Source organism: Oncorhynchus nerka, unplaced genomic scaffold, assembly GCF_034236695.1.
Source record: "Oncorhynchus nerka isolate Pitt River unplaced genomic scaffold, Oner_Uvic_2.0 unplaced_scaffold_1098, whole genome shotgun sequence".
NCBI classification, from domain to species: Eukaryota; Metazoa; Chordata; class Actinopteri; order Salmoniformes; family Salmonidae; genus Oncorhynchus; species Oncorhynchus nerka.
The window spans coordinates 38,808-51,279 of NW_027040220.1; the positions used below are offsets into that span (position 1 = coordinate 38,808).

Genomic DNA, 12,472 nt, shown 5'->3' on the forward strand with positions numbered 1-12,472 from the left:
CTGTTCTCTTGTTATCCTCTCTCATGTTATCTATGAGACGATGACCAGTCTAACCACCATCAGCACCACACACTCATCCATAATTCATCTACCTGGTGCTAATTAAAACTAGCGCTAGCCAGCTTCCCCATGCGCCTTTGAATGGGCTTGTTAAAGTCCCTCCTCCACCACCACTCCCCCTTGAAGACATTAGTCAGACGCCCGGGTAAATAGGGAACAAATTTAATCCGACATCGCTCGCAATCTGTACACAATTAGTGCGATTTGCCTGCAATGACAGAGACACTAAAGAGAGAGGGATGGAGAGCGAGAGCAGGAGAGGCTGGGTAGTGGAGGAGCTGTCACCGTGTCTCCTGTCAGAGACAGTTTAAACAGAGAGAGGGATGGGAGCGAGAGCGGGAGAGGCTGGGTAGTGGAGGAGCTGTCACCGTGTCTCCTGTCAGAGACAGTTTAAACAGAGAGAGGGATGGGAGCGAGAGCGGGAGAGGCTGGGTAGTGGAGGAGCTGTCACCGTGTCTCCTGTCAGAGACAGTTTAAACAGAGAGGGATGGAGCGAGAGCAGGAGAGGCTGGGTAGTGGAGGAGCTGTCACCGTGTCTCCTGTCAGAGACAAAGAGTTCATCGACAGTTTAAACAGAGGAAAATGGGGCTATTTCTGTTTTATTTAAAGATTCTGTGGCAACAATGAAACCAGACGTTTTGGGAGGAAGTTGACAGATCCCAGATGCTGGATGTGGAGCTGAGCCGATACACCCCTGGTGAAATGAAACTAACAGGGAGCCCAGGGAAGAGGGAAGGAGAAAGGGTGTGAGCCCAGCCAATAACACATCAGATGTAGTGTCAGGGTGGGAGTGGTGAAGGATGCAGGGAACATCACTCTTGTTATACCTACCTTCTGCACTGTCTCACTTTACTGTGTGTTTGTCCTCCATCATTTAAATTCATGTTTTTATGTCTGGGCGGTACTATAACCTCCCTACAGATGATATTATGGCTGTATGTGTGAAGTTATCTAAAATATCAAATAAATAAACATATTAAATCATTAAAATAATGAATTGATAAGTCAGTCAGCACTCTGACCTTCTGCACGTCTGCGTCGTGCTTCTGCTGCATCTTCAGTTTCTCCTCCTGGTGCTTGGCCTCCAGGACTTTAGTCTTCATCTCAGCCTGCACAGAGACACACAGCACGATGACAGACAGGGGAGTCAATACACACATCGTCAAATGCAGCACAGGAGATGGACAAAGTAGCAACGGCAACGTCCGCTGCCCCTGTTTTTACTAACTAGGCAAACTAATGGCAAGTAGTGGCATTTCAGATATTTACTGTTGATGGTGCAGAGAGCATCAGCGCTGTCAATGAATCAAGCTTCATAAACATTTCTAAATATATTTATCTACAAACAGGACTTCAAATGTGTGTAGGAGGGATGTACCAGACCCAACAGTGTGTGTGTGTGTGTGAGATAATAGTGAAAGACAGTATTAGTCAGTGACAGGAACAGGCTTGGCCAGAGAGAACAAGGCATTATGTAGGCTACAGTTATCCACTGACAGCCGGCTCCTTTCAGTTCAGCTCAATATACAGGGGATCAACAGTTCAACCGTCTGAATCTGCATGTCAAGACAGAGCTCCCAGAGCCCTTCATTCACTCCCACACACACAATGCCACAGGAAAATAATACACACTTAGTTAATACGCCAGAAGTGTACACACACAGACAAAGTTACACACATCTACAATAGTAATTCTAAATATTTATACTCACACACTCAAGCCAGGTAGACACACGAACACCCACTTTCAGATACGGCTTGCTATTACAGAGTGGCCTTAATACTAAACGACAAGCACATACCTTCTCAGTGTCTACCTAACACAGCTCCTCCTAAGTCATATGTCCTTCTCATCAGCCCTGCCAGAGGTCATGTTGCTTTGTGGCTTCAGGTTTCCTGAGTAAAATACTGGCGGACACAGGCCTTTCATCTGGCTAACGAGACGCTCTCACCAACACGTGGGAAGACTGATAGGAGAGGCCACCCTGTCCCGTGGCGAGCCCTGTACGGGCACCTTCCCCTACTTCTTTGAACTGCCGATGGCGGTTGTTGTGTTGTTGGCTCACTATGTCTAGTAGTATACCTGATCTGATTGCCCCTGGGTGAGGAGAAGGCATGACATGTGCTCCTGATCTGATGTGCCATTGTAGAACTGTCTGGCCTCAGGACTTGGCAGCTCTGGGGCCAACAGACACACAGTCATCCAGTCAGCGGAAAGAGTTTGCTAACGTTGTCAACACAAATGGGAATTAGACAGGATGAGTTCGTATTGCTTTGTGACTAATGTACTTACTCACAGGTTTTAGTCACTGGAGGGTTTGATGCATTGCTCAACTCTGGGGCTCTGTGACAAATATGTCCTTCCAGGTTGGAAAATACCTTTTGGGCAGTCATGTAACCTGTATCTGCGGAGGTAGCTTAGATGGTTAAGTCCCCTATTGTATTGACATTTGACAAACTAGCCAATACCTGCCCCATTCATTCTCACAACAACGCTAATGTTTGCTTTCGAGCAACAAGGATCTGTATCGTACTCATTCCCAGGGTCTTCTACATTCAAACTAGATGAGTCCTATTGTAAACTACTGCTTCCATTATCCCACAACTTCAACTAAATCTGCTAGACTTATCCTCCTTCAATGGTGCCATGTGATGTTCTCTCTCGTTTCGCTTTCTTTTCTATTGAATTACCACCATTTTCTTGTGCAATCTCTGAGACCACAGGAGACTTGTTGGAGGAGAGATTAGGCTGATTGAAGTGAGGGAGTCTAGTAGATTTTTCCAGCGGCGCTCCAAAACAAGTAGGTGTCACTTTCGCATCACCTCTTCAAATGGGCTTTTTAGAAAGTTTGTCAAACTACATCAGGGGCGTTTGAAAAATGGTTTATAGAGGAAATAGAAAGAGGGAAGAAGGGAGGGAGAGAGGAGGAGTGAGAGAAGAGGATGGAGAGAGGAGGAGGGAGAAAGGAGGAGATGAGGAAGGAGAGGAGGAGCAAGGACGAGGGAGAGAAGAGGAAGGAGAGAGGAGGAGCGAGAGAGGAGGAGCGAGAGAGGAGGAAGGAGAGAGGAAAGAGAGAGTAGGAAGGAGAGAGGAGGAGCGAAGAGTAGAAAGGAGGAGAGAGAGGAAGAAGGAGAGAAAGAGGAAGGAGAGAAAGGACGGAGAGAGTAGGAAGGAGAGAGGAGGAGCGAATGGAGGAGCGGATGGAAGAGAGAGAGAGTAGGAGCAAGAGAGGAGGGAGAGAGTAGGAGCGAGAGAGGAGGGAGAGAGTAGGAGCGAGAGAGGAGGAGCAAGAGAGAGGAGGAAGGAGAGAGAAGGAGCGAGAGAGTAGAAAGGAAAGAGTAGAAAGGAGAGAAAGAGGAAGGAGATAGGAGGAACGAGAGAGGAGCAGCACGAGAGGAGCAGGGAGAGAGGAGGAGCGAAGAGTAGAAAGAAGGAGGGAGAGAGAGGAGGAAGGAGAGAAAGAGGAGGGAGAGAGTAGGAAGGAGAGAGGAAGGAGAGAGGAGGATCAAATGGAGGAGCGAGAGAGTAGGAGCGAGAGGAGGGGCGAATGGAAGAGCGAGAGAGTAGGCGCGAGAGAGGAGAGAGAGAGAAAGGAGGGAGAGAGGAAGAGCAGGAAGGAGAGAGTAGGAGCGAGAGAAGAGGTCAAGCGAGAGAGGAGGAAGGAGAGAGTAGGAGCGAGAGAAGAGGAGCAAGAGAGGAGGAGCGAGAGAGTAGAAAGGAGAGAGGAGGAGGGAGAGAGGAGGAAGGAGAGGAAGAGGAAGGAGAGAGGAGAAAGGAGAGAGGAGAAAGGAGAGAGGAGGAGGAGCGAGAGAGGAGGAAGGAGAGAGGAGGAGGAATAGAGGAGCGAGAGAGGAGGAAGGAGAGAGGAGAAAGGAGAGAGGAGGAGGAATAGAGGAGGAAGGAGAGAGGAGGAAGGAGAGAGGAGGAGGACGGAGAGAGGAGGAACGGAGAGAGGAGGAAGGAGAGAGGAGGGGAGAGAGGAGGGGGCAGGAAGGAAAGAGGAGTGAGGAGGAAGGAAAGAGGAGTGAGGAGGAGGGAGAGAGGAGTATCGAGAGAGGAGGAGTGAGAGAAGAGCAGGGAGAGAGGAGCGAGAGAGGAGCGAGAGAGAGGAGCGAGACAGGAGAAAGGAGAGAGGAGGAAGGAGAGAGGAGAGAGGAGGGGAAGGAAAGAGGAGTGAGGAGTGAGGAGGAGGGAGACAGGAGAAAGGAGACAGGAGAGAGGAGGAGCGAGAGAGGAGGAATGAGATGTGAGAGAGGAGGAAGGAGAACTGGGAGAGAGGAGGAAGGAGAGAGGAGGGAGAGACTATGAAGGAGAGGAGGAAGGAGAGAGGAGGAGGGAAAGATGAGGAAGGAGAGAGGAGGAGGAATAGAGGAGCGAGAGGAGAAGGAATAGAGGAGGAGCGAGAGGAGGAAGGAGAGAGAAGGAGCGAGAGAGGAGGAAGGAGAGAGAAGGAGCGAGAGAGGAGGAAGGAGAGAGGAGGAGGGAAAGAGGAGGAAGGAGAGAGGAGGAAGGAGAGAGGAGGAAGGAGAGGAGGAGGAATAGAGGAGGAGCGAGAGAGGAGGAGAGAGAGAGGAGGAAGGAGAGAGGAGGAGGAATAGAGGAGAAAGGAGGAAGGAGAGAGGAGGAACGGAGAGAGGAGGAAGGAGAGAGGGGGAAGGAGAGAGGAGGAAGGAGAGAGACGCGGAGAGACACCTCAGGTTTCTGAGAAGCTTCAAAATCAGGCATCTCTGTGTGACAGGTTTTTCTTTTGAAAAGTTGTTTCTCTCTTAGATGCCATGTTGTTGACATCCAGCTCAGGAGAGAAGAGGAGGGAAGGATGAGAGAGAAGGTAAAGGGTGAAGGTGTGTTGAGAAAGGAAAGGATAGAGAGGGAGGAGGGAGACGGAAAGAAAAAGAGAAACACAGATGCAACTGCTCTCACTTTCTTTTCTCAGAAGCGACCCTGGGTCCAGCCTTTTTTCCCCTTGGGGAACGCGCTCACAAAATGCCTGCTAACTGCTGGGCCCAGAAAGCACAGTTGTGTTTATGTATCTTGCTCTGCAGCAGAACTACAATGCCCTGATAGAGCTTTCATCTTCCATAAACACAGATGTAGAGAATATTCCCTCTGCAGTGCCCTGCTAGCTATCTACTGAACACCATTAACGTGCCATTCCTCCACTGGGAGGAGAAGCTAATGGATCTTAGCATGATAATTGTACTCTGAGGTAAAATGCAAAACACTACAACCAACAAAGTTTTTAAAAGGAAAGACTTTTGAATGTCACTTAATGTCATGATAATATTGGGCTTCAGCAGAGACAAAAGACAACATTTCTTCCTAAAAACAATTCACTACTACTATTCAACATGGAGATCCCTTTAAGGACATAAAGTGCATAACTAACAAAAACAATACCCATTCAATCTAAGAAAAGACCGAATATCTGAGTACCATATGCCTGCCTTTGGATTGTCGGCCATTTTACCCTAAAAGCCACATAGAGAGCTCCCTTAGGAACTTCACAAGGCTCAGTGTTGTCCTTTAACCACAATCATACAATCAGAGGGGCTAGTCGTCTGAATCAAACACAGAGCTGAGAGGCCTTCCCATAGGACCCAGGAATGGAAGCAGTTGCATCATTATGCCTTTGGAAAGCATGGGCAGATTGGAAACTGAACCTCAGCTCCAGACCCGTTTGGCCGAGCTGCAGCCATTAGAGGAAGAATCACACAGAGCCCTGTGATGGTGCTTGTGATGAGAACCCCAGGAGTACCAGGGGAAATTTAGTCCCTCTCTCTCGCTCTGTTTGCATGTATCAACCCATCTGCATGTGCCAAAGCAATCACATCACGTAAGCCTAATTCTAACCCTATGGGTGGGACTGGCTGAATGGTCTTGGATCATTTCATTGAATATGCCACGGCCCCATCCCATAGCACCTATGGTGTGAGCCCAGCACAGTAAGGGTGTGTGTAGTGGGATTACAAGGACTAGACTTGTAACCTCAACCATGGGTTAAAATAGATGACCATATGAGACTAAAGTGACTCAACATCATGGTGACCAACGTCTGCTCCAGCTGCCACGCTACCACACACTTACTCAACTTATCAATGTAGTCAGTAGCTTAACTGGTACAGTCAGCGATCTTATCAACTTATCAATGAAGTCAGTAGCTTAACTGGTAGTCAGCGATCTTATCAACTTATCAATGTAGTCAGTAGCTTAACTGGTAGTCAGCGATCTTATCAACGAAGTCAGTAGCTTAACTGGTAGTCAGCGATCTTATCAATTTATCAATGAAGTCAGTAGCTTAACTGGTACAGTCAGCGATCTTATCAACTTATCAATGTAGTCAGTAGCTGAACTGGGGATGAGCTTGGTGTGAGAGCCCAGAGTTCCTTAAAATAGAAACTGGCTGTCGGGGCTTAGCAACATATGGCGAGGACCAGACCCAGCCGCAGGTAATTTCCTGCTGGTGGTCAGACAAGCCACGCCATGGTGGGCGAGGCCTGCGTACGGGGCTTAATGTGGAACCACAGGAGATGATAAGATTCAAGGTGGCGAGGATGGAGTCAGAGTGAGTCACTGGGACACTTCTGAAGAGGCGTCGTGTGTAGGTGTGTGTGTGTGTGTGTGTGTGTGTGTGTGTTTGTGGTCACAACTCCACCCAGCAGGGCTAGGACTTGCCGAAAATCCACCAAACCCCCCTTTATTGTCAACTGTGACTCAAAAGTCAAACATTTTGAGTGTCACAGATTCCAAAGAAACACAGACCTCCAATATCCATTTATAAACCGCTGTGGTATTCAGGCTACTACATTCTATGGGGAGATTTTCTGGCAAACAGAAAAGAAGAAATTGAATACATTTATTTTAAACATTGGCTTAATCACCAAAATGGTTGACCTTGGATATCTCATTGAACACCTCCTTAGCTGTCTTACTCTGCTCTAAACTAGCTGAGCCGGTTTCCAAATACATTAAAAACCAGATTATGAAACATTCTCTAAATATCTGGAAACGTTTGGTCTCAGTGAATTTTCAACTTGTGCCCCATTATTAAAGAATCATACATTCTCATTCTCATATTAGACAGGGCATTTCATATCTGGGATGGAGAAGGGATCTCCTCACTGAACGTCTTGTACATTGATTTAGCATCTTTTGAACAGTTAGTCCTAAAGTTAAATATACCTAGATCCCATTTCTTTAGATAACTAGTTAAGGTCAGTTATGAAAACTTAGGACACTAAAGAGGCTTTTCTACTGACTCTGAAAAACACAACAAGAGAGATGCCAATCTGCATGAACGTGCCTTAGGCATGCTGCAAGGAGGCACGAGGACTACAGATGTGGCCAGGGCAATAAATTGCAATGTCGGTACTGTGAGACGCCTAAGACAGAGCTACAGGGAGACAGGATGGACAGCGGATCGTCTTAGCAGTGGCAGACCACGTGTAACAACACCTGCACAAGATCGGTACATCCGAACATCACACCTGTGGGACAGGTACAGGATGGCAACAACAACTGCCCGAGTTAATCCCTCCATTTTTAATTTTTACTTTATTTCACCTTTATTTAACCAGGTAGGCCTGTTGAGAACAAGTACTCATTTACAACTGTGACCTTGGCAAGATAAAGCACAGCAGTTCGACACATGGAATAAACAAAACATACAGTCAAAAATACAGCAGAACAAAGAAAAATCTATATACAGTGAGTGCAAATGAGGTCAAATAAGGTCAATAAATATGCCATGGTGGTGAAGTAATTACAGTATAGCAATTAGACACAGGAATGGTAGATGTGCAGAAGAGTAATGTGCAAGTAGAGATACTGGGGTGCAAAGGAGCAATAAATAAATACAGTATGGGGATGAGGTAGTTGGATGGGCTGTTTACAGATGGGCTATGTGCAGGTGTAGTGATCTGTGAGCTGCTCTGACAGCTGGTGCTTAAAACTAGTGAGGGAGATATAAGACTCCAGCTTAATTGATATTTGCAGTTTGTTCCGGTCATTGGAAGCAGAGAACTGGAAGGAAAGGCAGTGCCAAAGGAGGAATTGGTTTTGGGGGTGACCAGTGAGATATACCTGCTGTAGCGCGTGCTACAGGTGGGTGTTGCTATAGTGACCACTGAGCTGAGATAAGGTGGGGCTTTACCTAGCAGAGACTTGTAGATGACCTGGAGCCAGTGGGTTTGGCGACGAGTATGAAGCGATGGCCAGCCAACGAGAGCATGCAGGTCGCAGTGGTAAATAATATATGGGGCATTGGTGACAAAACGGATGGCACTGTGATAAACTGCATCCAATTTCTTGAGTAGAGTGGAGGCTATTTTATAGATGACATCGCCAAAGTCGAGGATCGGTAGGATGGTCAGTTTTACGAGGGTATGTTTGGCAGCATAAATGAAGCATATTTCGCCGATTCTAGATGAAATTTTGGATTGGAGATGCTTAATGTGAGTCTGGAAGGAGAGATCTACAGTCTATCCAGACACCTAGGTATTTGTAGTTGTCCACATATTCTAAGTCAGAACCGTCCAGAGTAGTGATGCTGGACGGGCTGGCAGGTACGGGCAGTGATCGGTTGAAGAGCATGCACTTAGTTTTACTTGCATTTAAGAGCAGTTGGAGGCCACGGAAGTTGAGTTGTATGGCATTGAAGCTCGTCTGGAGGTTAGTTAACACAGTGTCCAAAGAAGGGCCAGAAGAATACAAAATGGAGTCGTCTGCGTAGAGGTGGATCAGAGAATCACCAGCAGCGAGAGCGACATCATTGATGTATACAGAGAAGAGAGTCGGCCCGAGAATTAAACGCTGTGGCACCCCCATAGAGACTGCAAGAGGTCCGGACAACAGGCCCTCCGATTTGACACACTGAACTCTATCAGAGAAGAAGTTGATGAACCAGGCGAGGCAATCATTTGAGAAACCAAGGCTGTTGAGTCTGCCAATAAGAAAGTGGTGATTGACAGAGTCGAAAGCCTTGGCCAGCTCGATGAATACGGCTGCACAGTAATGTCTCTTATCGCTGGCGGTTACGATATCTTTTAGGACCTTGAGCGTGGCTGAGGTGCACCCATGACCAGCTCTGAAAGCAGATTAAATAGCGGAGAAGGTACGGTGGGATTCGAAATGGTCGGTAATCTGTTTGTTGATTTGGCTTTCGAAGATTTTAGAAAAGGCAGGGTAGGATAGATATAGGTCCGTAGCAATTTGGGTCAAGAGTGTCTCCCCTTTGAAGAGGGAATGACATGACAGCTTTCCAATCTTTGGGAAGAGAGGTTGAACAGGCTAGTAATTGGGGTTGCAACAATTTAGGCAGAAAAGTTTAAAAGAGAGGGTCCAGTTTTTGAGCCCGGCTGATTTGTAGGGTTGCAGGTTTTGCAGCTCTTTAAGAACATCAGCTATCTGGATTTGGGTGAAGGAGAAATGGGGGAGGCTTGGGCGAGTTGCTGTGGGGAGTGCAGGGCTGTTGACCGGGGTAGAGGTAGCCAGGTGGAAAGCATGGCCAGCCGTAGAAAAATGCTTATTGAAATTCTCAATTATAGTGGATTTATCGGTGGTGACAGTGTTTCCTAGCCTCAGTGAGGTGGGCAGCTGGGAGGAGGCAGCTGCTCTTATTCTCCATGGACTTTACAGTGTCCCAGAACTGGGGGCTATTCGATGTTAATGCAGAACGCCACAGGATGTTTTTGTGCTGGTCAAGGGCAGTCAGGTCTGGAGATAACCAAGTGCTATATCTGTTCCTGGTTCTACATTTTATGAACGGGGCATGCTTATTTAAGATGGTGAGGAAGTTACTTTTAAAGACTGACCAGGCATCCTCTACTGACGGGATGAGGTCAATATCCTTCCAGGATACCAGGGCCAGGTCGATTAGGACGTCCTGCTCGCTGAAGTGTTTTAGGGAGCGTTTGATAGTGATGAGGGGTGGTCGTTTGACCGCAGACCCGTTACGGATGCAGGCAATGAGGCAGTGATCGCTGAGATCTTGGTTGAAAACAGCAGAGGTGTATTTGGAGGACAAGATGGTTAGGATGATATTTTATTTTTATTTTTTTATTTTACCTTTATTTAACCAGGCAAGTCAGTTAAGAACAAATTCTTATTTTCAATGACGGCTTAGGAACAGCGGGTTAACTGCCTGTTCAGGGGCAGAACGACAGATTTGTACCTTGTCAGCTCGGGGGTTTGAACTTGCAACCTTCCGGTTACTAGTCCAACGCTCTAACCACTAGGCTATCCTGCCGCCCCTATGAGGGTGCCCGTGTTTACGGATTTGGGGCTGTACCTGGTGGGTTCATTGATAATATGTGAGAGATTGAGGGATTCAAGCTTAGATTCTAGGATGGCCGGGGTGTTAAGCATGTCCCAGTTTAGGTCACCTAGCAGCACTAGCTCTGAAGATACATAGGGGGCAATCAGTTCATATATGGTGTCCAGGGCACAGCTGGGGGCAGAGGGTGGTCTATAGCAAGCGGCAACAGTGAGAGACTTGTTTCTGGAAAGGTGGATTTTTAAAAGTAGAAGCTCGAATTGTTTGGGCACAGACCTGGATAGTATGACAGAACTCTGCAGGCTAAAACTCCCTTTGGCAGTTTAATCCCGTCTGAAAATGTTATAGTTAGGGATGGAAATTTCAGGGTTTTTGGTGGTCTTCCTGAGCCAGGACATCCGGGTTGGCAGAGTGTGCTTGAGCAGTGAATAAAACAAACTTAGGGAAGAGGCTTCTAATGTTAACATGCATGAAACCAAGGCTTTACGGTTACAGAAGACAGCAAATGATAAAGCCTGGGGAATGGGAGTGGAGCTAGGCACTACAGGGCCTGGATTAACATCCACATCCCAGAGGAACAGAGGAGGAGTAGGATAAGGGTACAGCTAAAGGCTAAAATAACTGGCTGTCTAGTATGTTCATAACAGAGAGTAAAAGGAGCAGAGTTCTGGGCACAGTAGAATAGATTCAAGACATAATGTACAGACAAAGGTATGGTAGGATGTGGATACAATGAGGGTAAACTTGTGCATAGAGTGACGATGAAAGAGATATTGTCCCTAGAAATATCATTTAAACCAGGTGATGTCACCACATGTGTGGTAGGTGGAACTAAAGTGTTAAATAAGGCGTATTGAGCAGGGCTAGAGGCTCTACAGTGAAATAAGGCAATAAATACTAACCAAAACAGCAATGGACACGGCATATTGACGTTAGCGAGAGGCATGCGTAGCCGAGTGATCATATGAGTCCAGTGAGTGGCTTCAGGCAGCTTGTGGGGCGGGGCTAACAAGCTAACAGAAGGGCCTTGGAGGGACGTCGCAACGGAAGAAAGTCTGTTGTGGCCTTCCCGTGCTATTACATCGGCAGACGGATCAGCAGGGCTCCGTGTGGTAAACCAGGCCAATTGGCAGAATAGGTATAGTGGCCAAAGAATTTGTCCAGTGGGCCTCTTAAGCTAACAGTGTTCAGTGCTCAGACTGCCCGCAATAGGCTGAGAGAGGCTGGACTGAGGGCTTGTAGGCCTGTTGTAAGGCAGGACCTCGCCAGACATCACCGGCAACGTCGCCTATGGGCACAAACCCACCGTCGCTGGACCAGACAGGGCTGGCAAAAAGTGCTTTTCACTGACAAGTTGTGGTTTTGTCTCACCAGGGGTGATGGTCGGATTTGCGTTTATCGTCGAAGGAATGAGCGTTACACCGAGGTCTGCACTCCGGAGTTAGTCTCCTCCAGTCAGAATGAATATAACCACATTAGTCTCCTCTCCTCCAGTGAGAATGAATATCACCACATTAGTCTCCTCCAGTCAGAATGAAAATAACCACATTAGTCTCCTCTCCTCCAGTCAGAACGAATATTACCACATTAGTCTCCTCTCCTCCAGTCAGAATGAATATCACCATATTAGTCTCCTCTCCTCCAGTCAGAATGAATATTACCACATTAGTCTCCTCCAGTCAGAATTAATATCACCACATTAGTCTCCTCTCCTCCAATCAGAATGAATATTACCACATTAGTCTCCTCCAGTCAGAATGAATATAACCACATTAGTCTCCTCTCCTCCAGTCAGAATGAATATAACCCTATTAGTCTCCTCTCCTCCAGTCAGAATGAATATAACCACATTAGTCTCCTCTCCTCCAGTCAGAATGAATATCACCACGAGTCTCCTCTCCTCCAGTCAGAATGAATATTACCACATTAGTCTCCTTCAGTCAGAATGAATAACCACATTAGTCTCCTCCAGTCAGAATGAATATCACCACATTAGTCTCCTCTCCTCCATTCAGAATGAATATTACCACATTAGTCTCCTCCAGTCAGAATGAATATCACCACATTAGTCTCCTCTCCTCCAGTCAGAATGAATATTACCACATTAGTCTCCTCCAGTCAGAATGAATATCACCACATTA

At 47.0% G+C, this 12,472-nt stretch overlaps 1 protein-coding gene across 1 annotated transcript in view; it reads right to left on the minus strand.

Moving 5' to 3' along the window:
• Nucleotides 1–587: 587 nt before the first annotated feature.
• Nucleotides 588–12,472, minus strand: part of LOC135570113 (centrosomal protein of 112 kDa-like) — a 101,025-nt gene continuing 89,140 nt past the window's right edge. Inside the window, exons 9-10 of the mRNA XM_065016183.1 lie at nucleotides 1,083–1,169; nucleotides 588–599 (exon numbers count right to left, since the gene is read on the minus strand). Coding sequence (XP_064872255.1) covers nucleotides 588–599; nucleotides 1,083–1,169 — 99 coding nt within the window. The remainder of the gene's footprint in view (nucleotides 600–1,082; nucleotides 1,170–12,472) is intronic.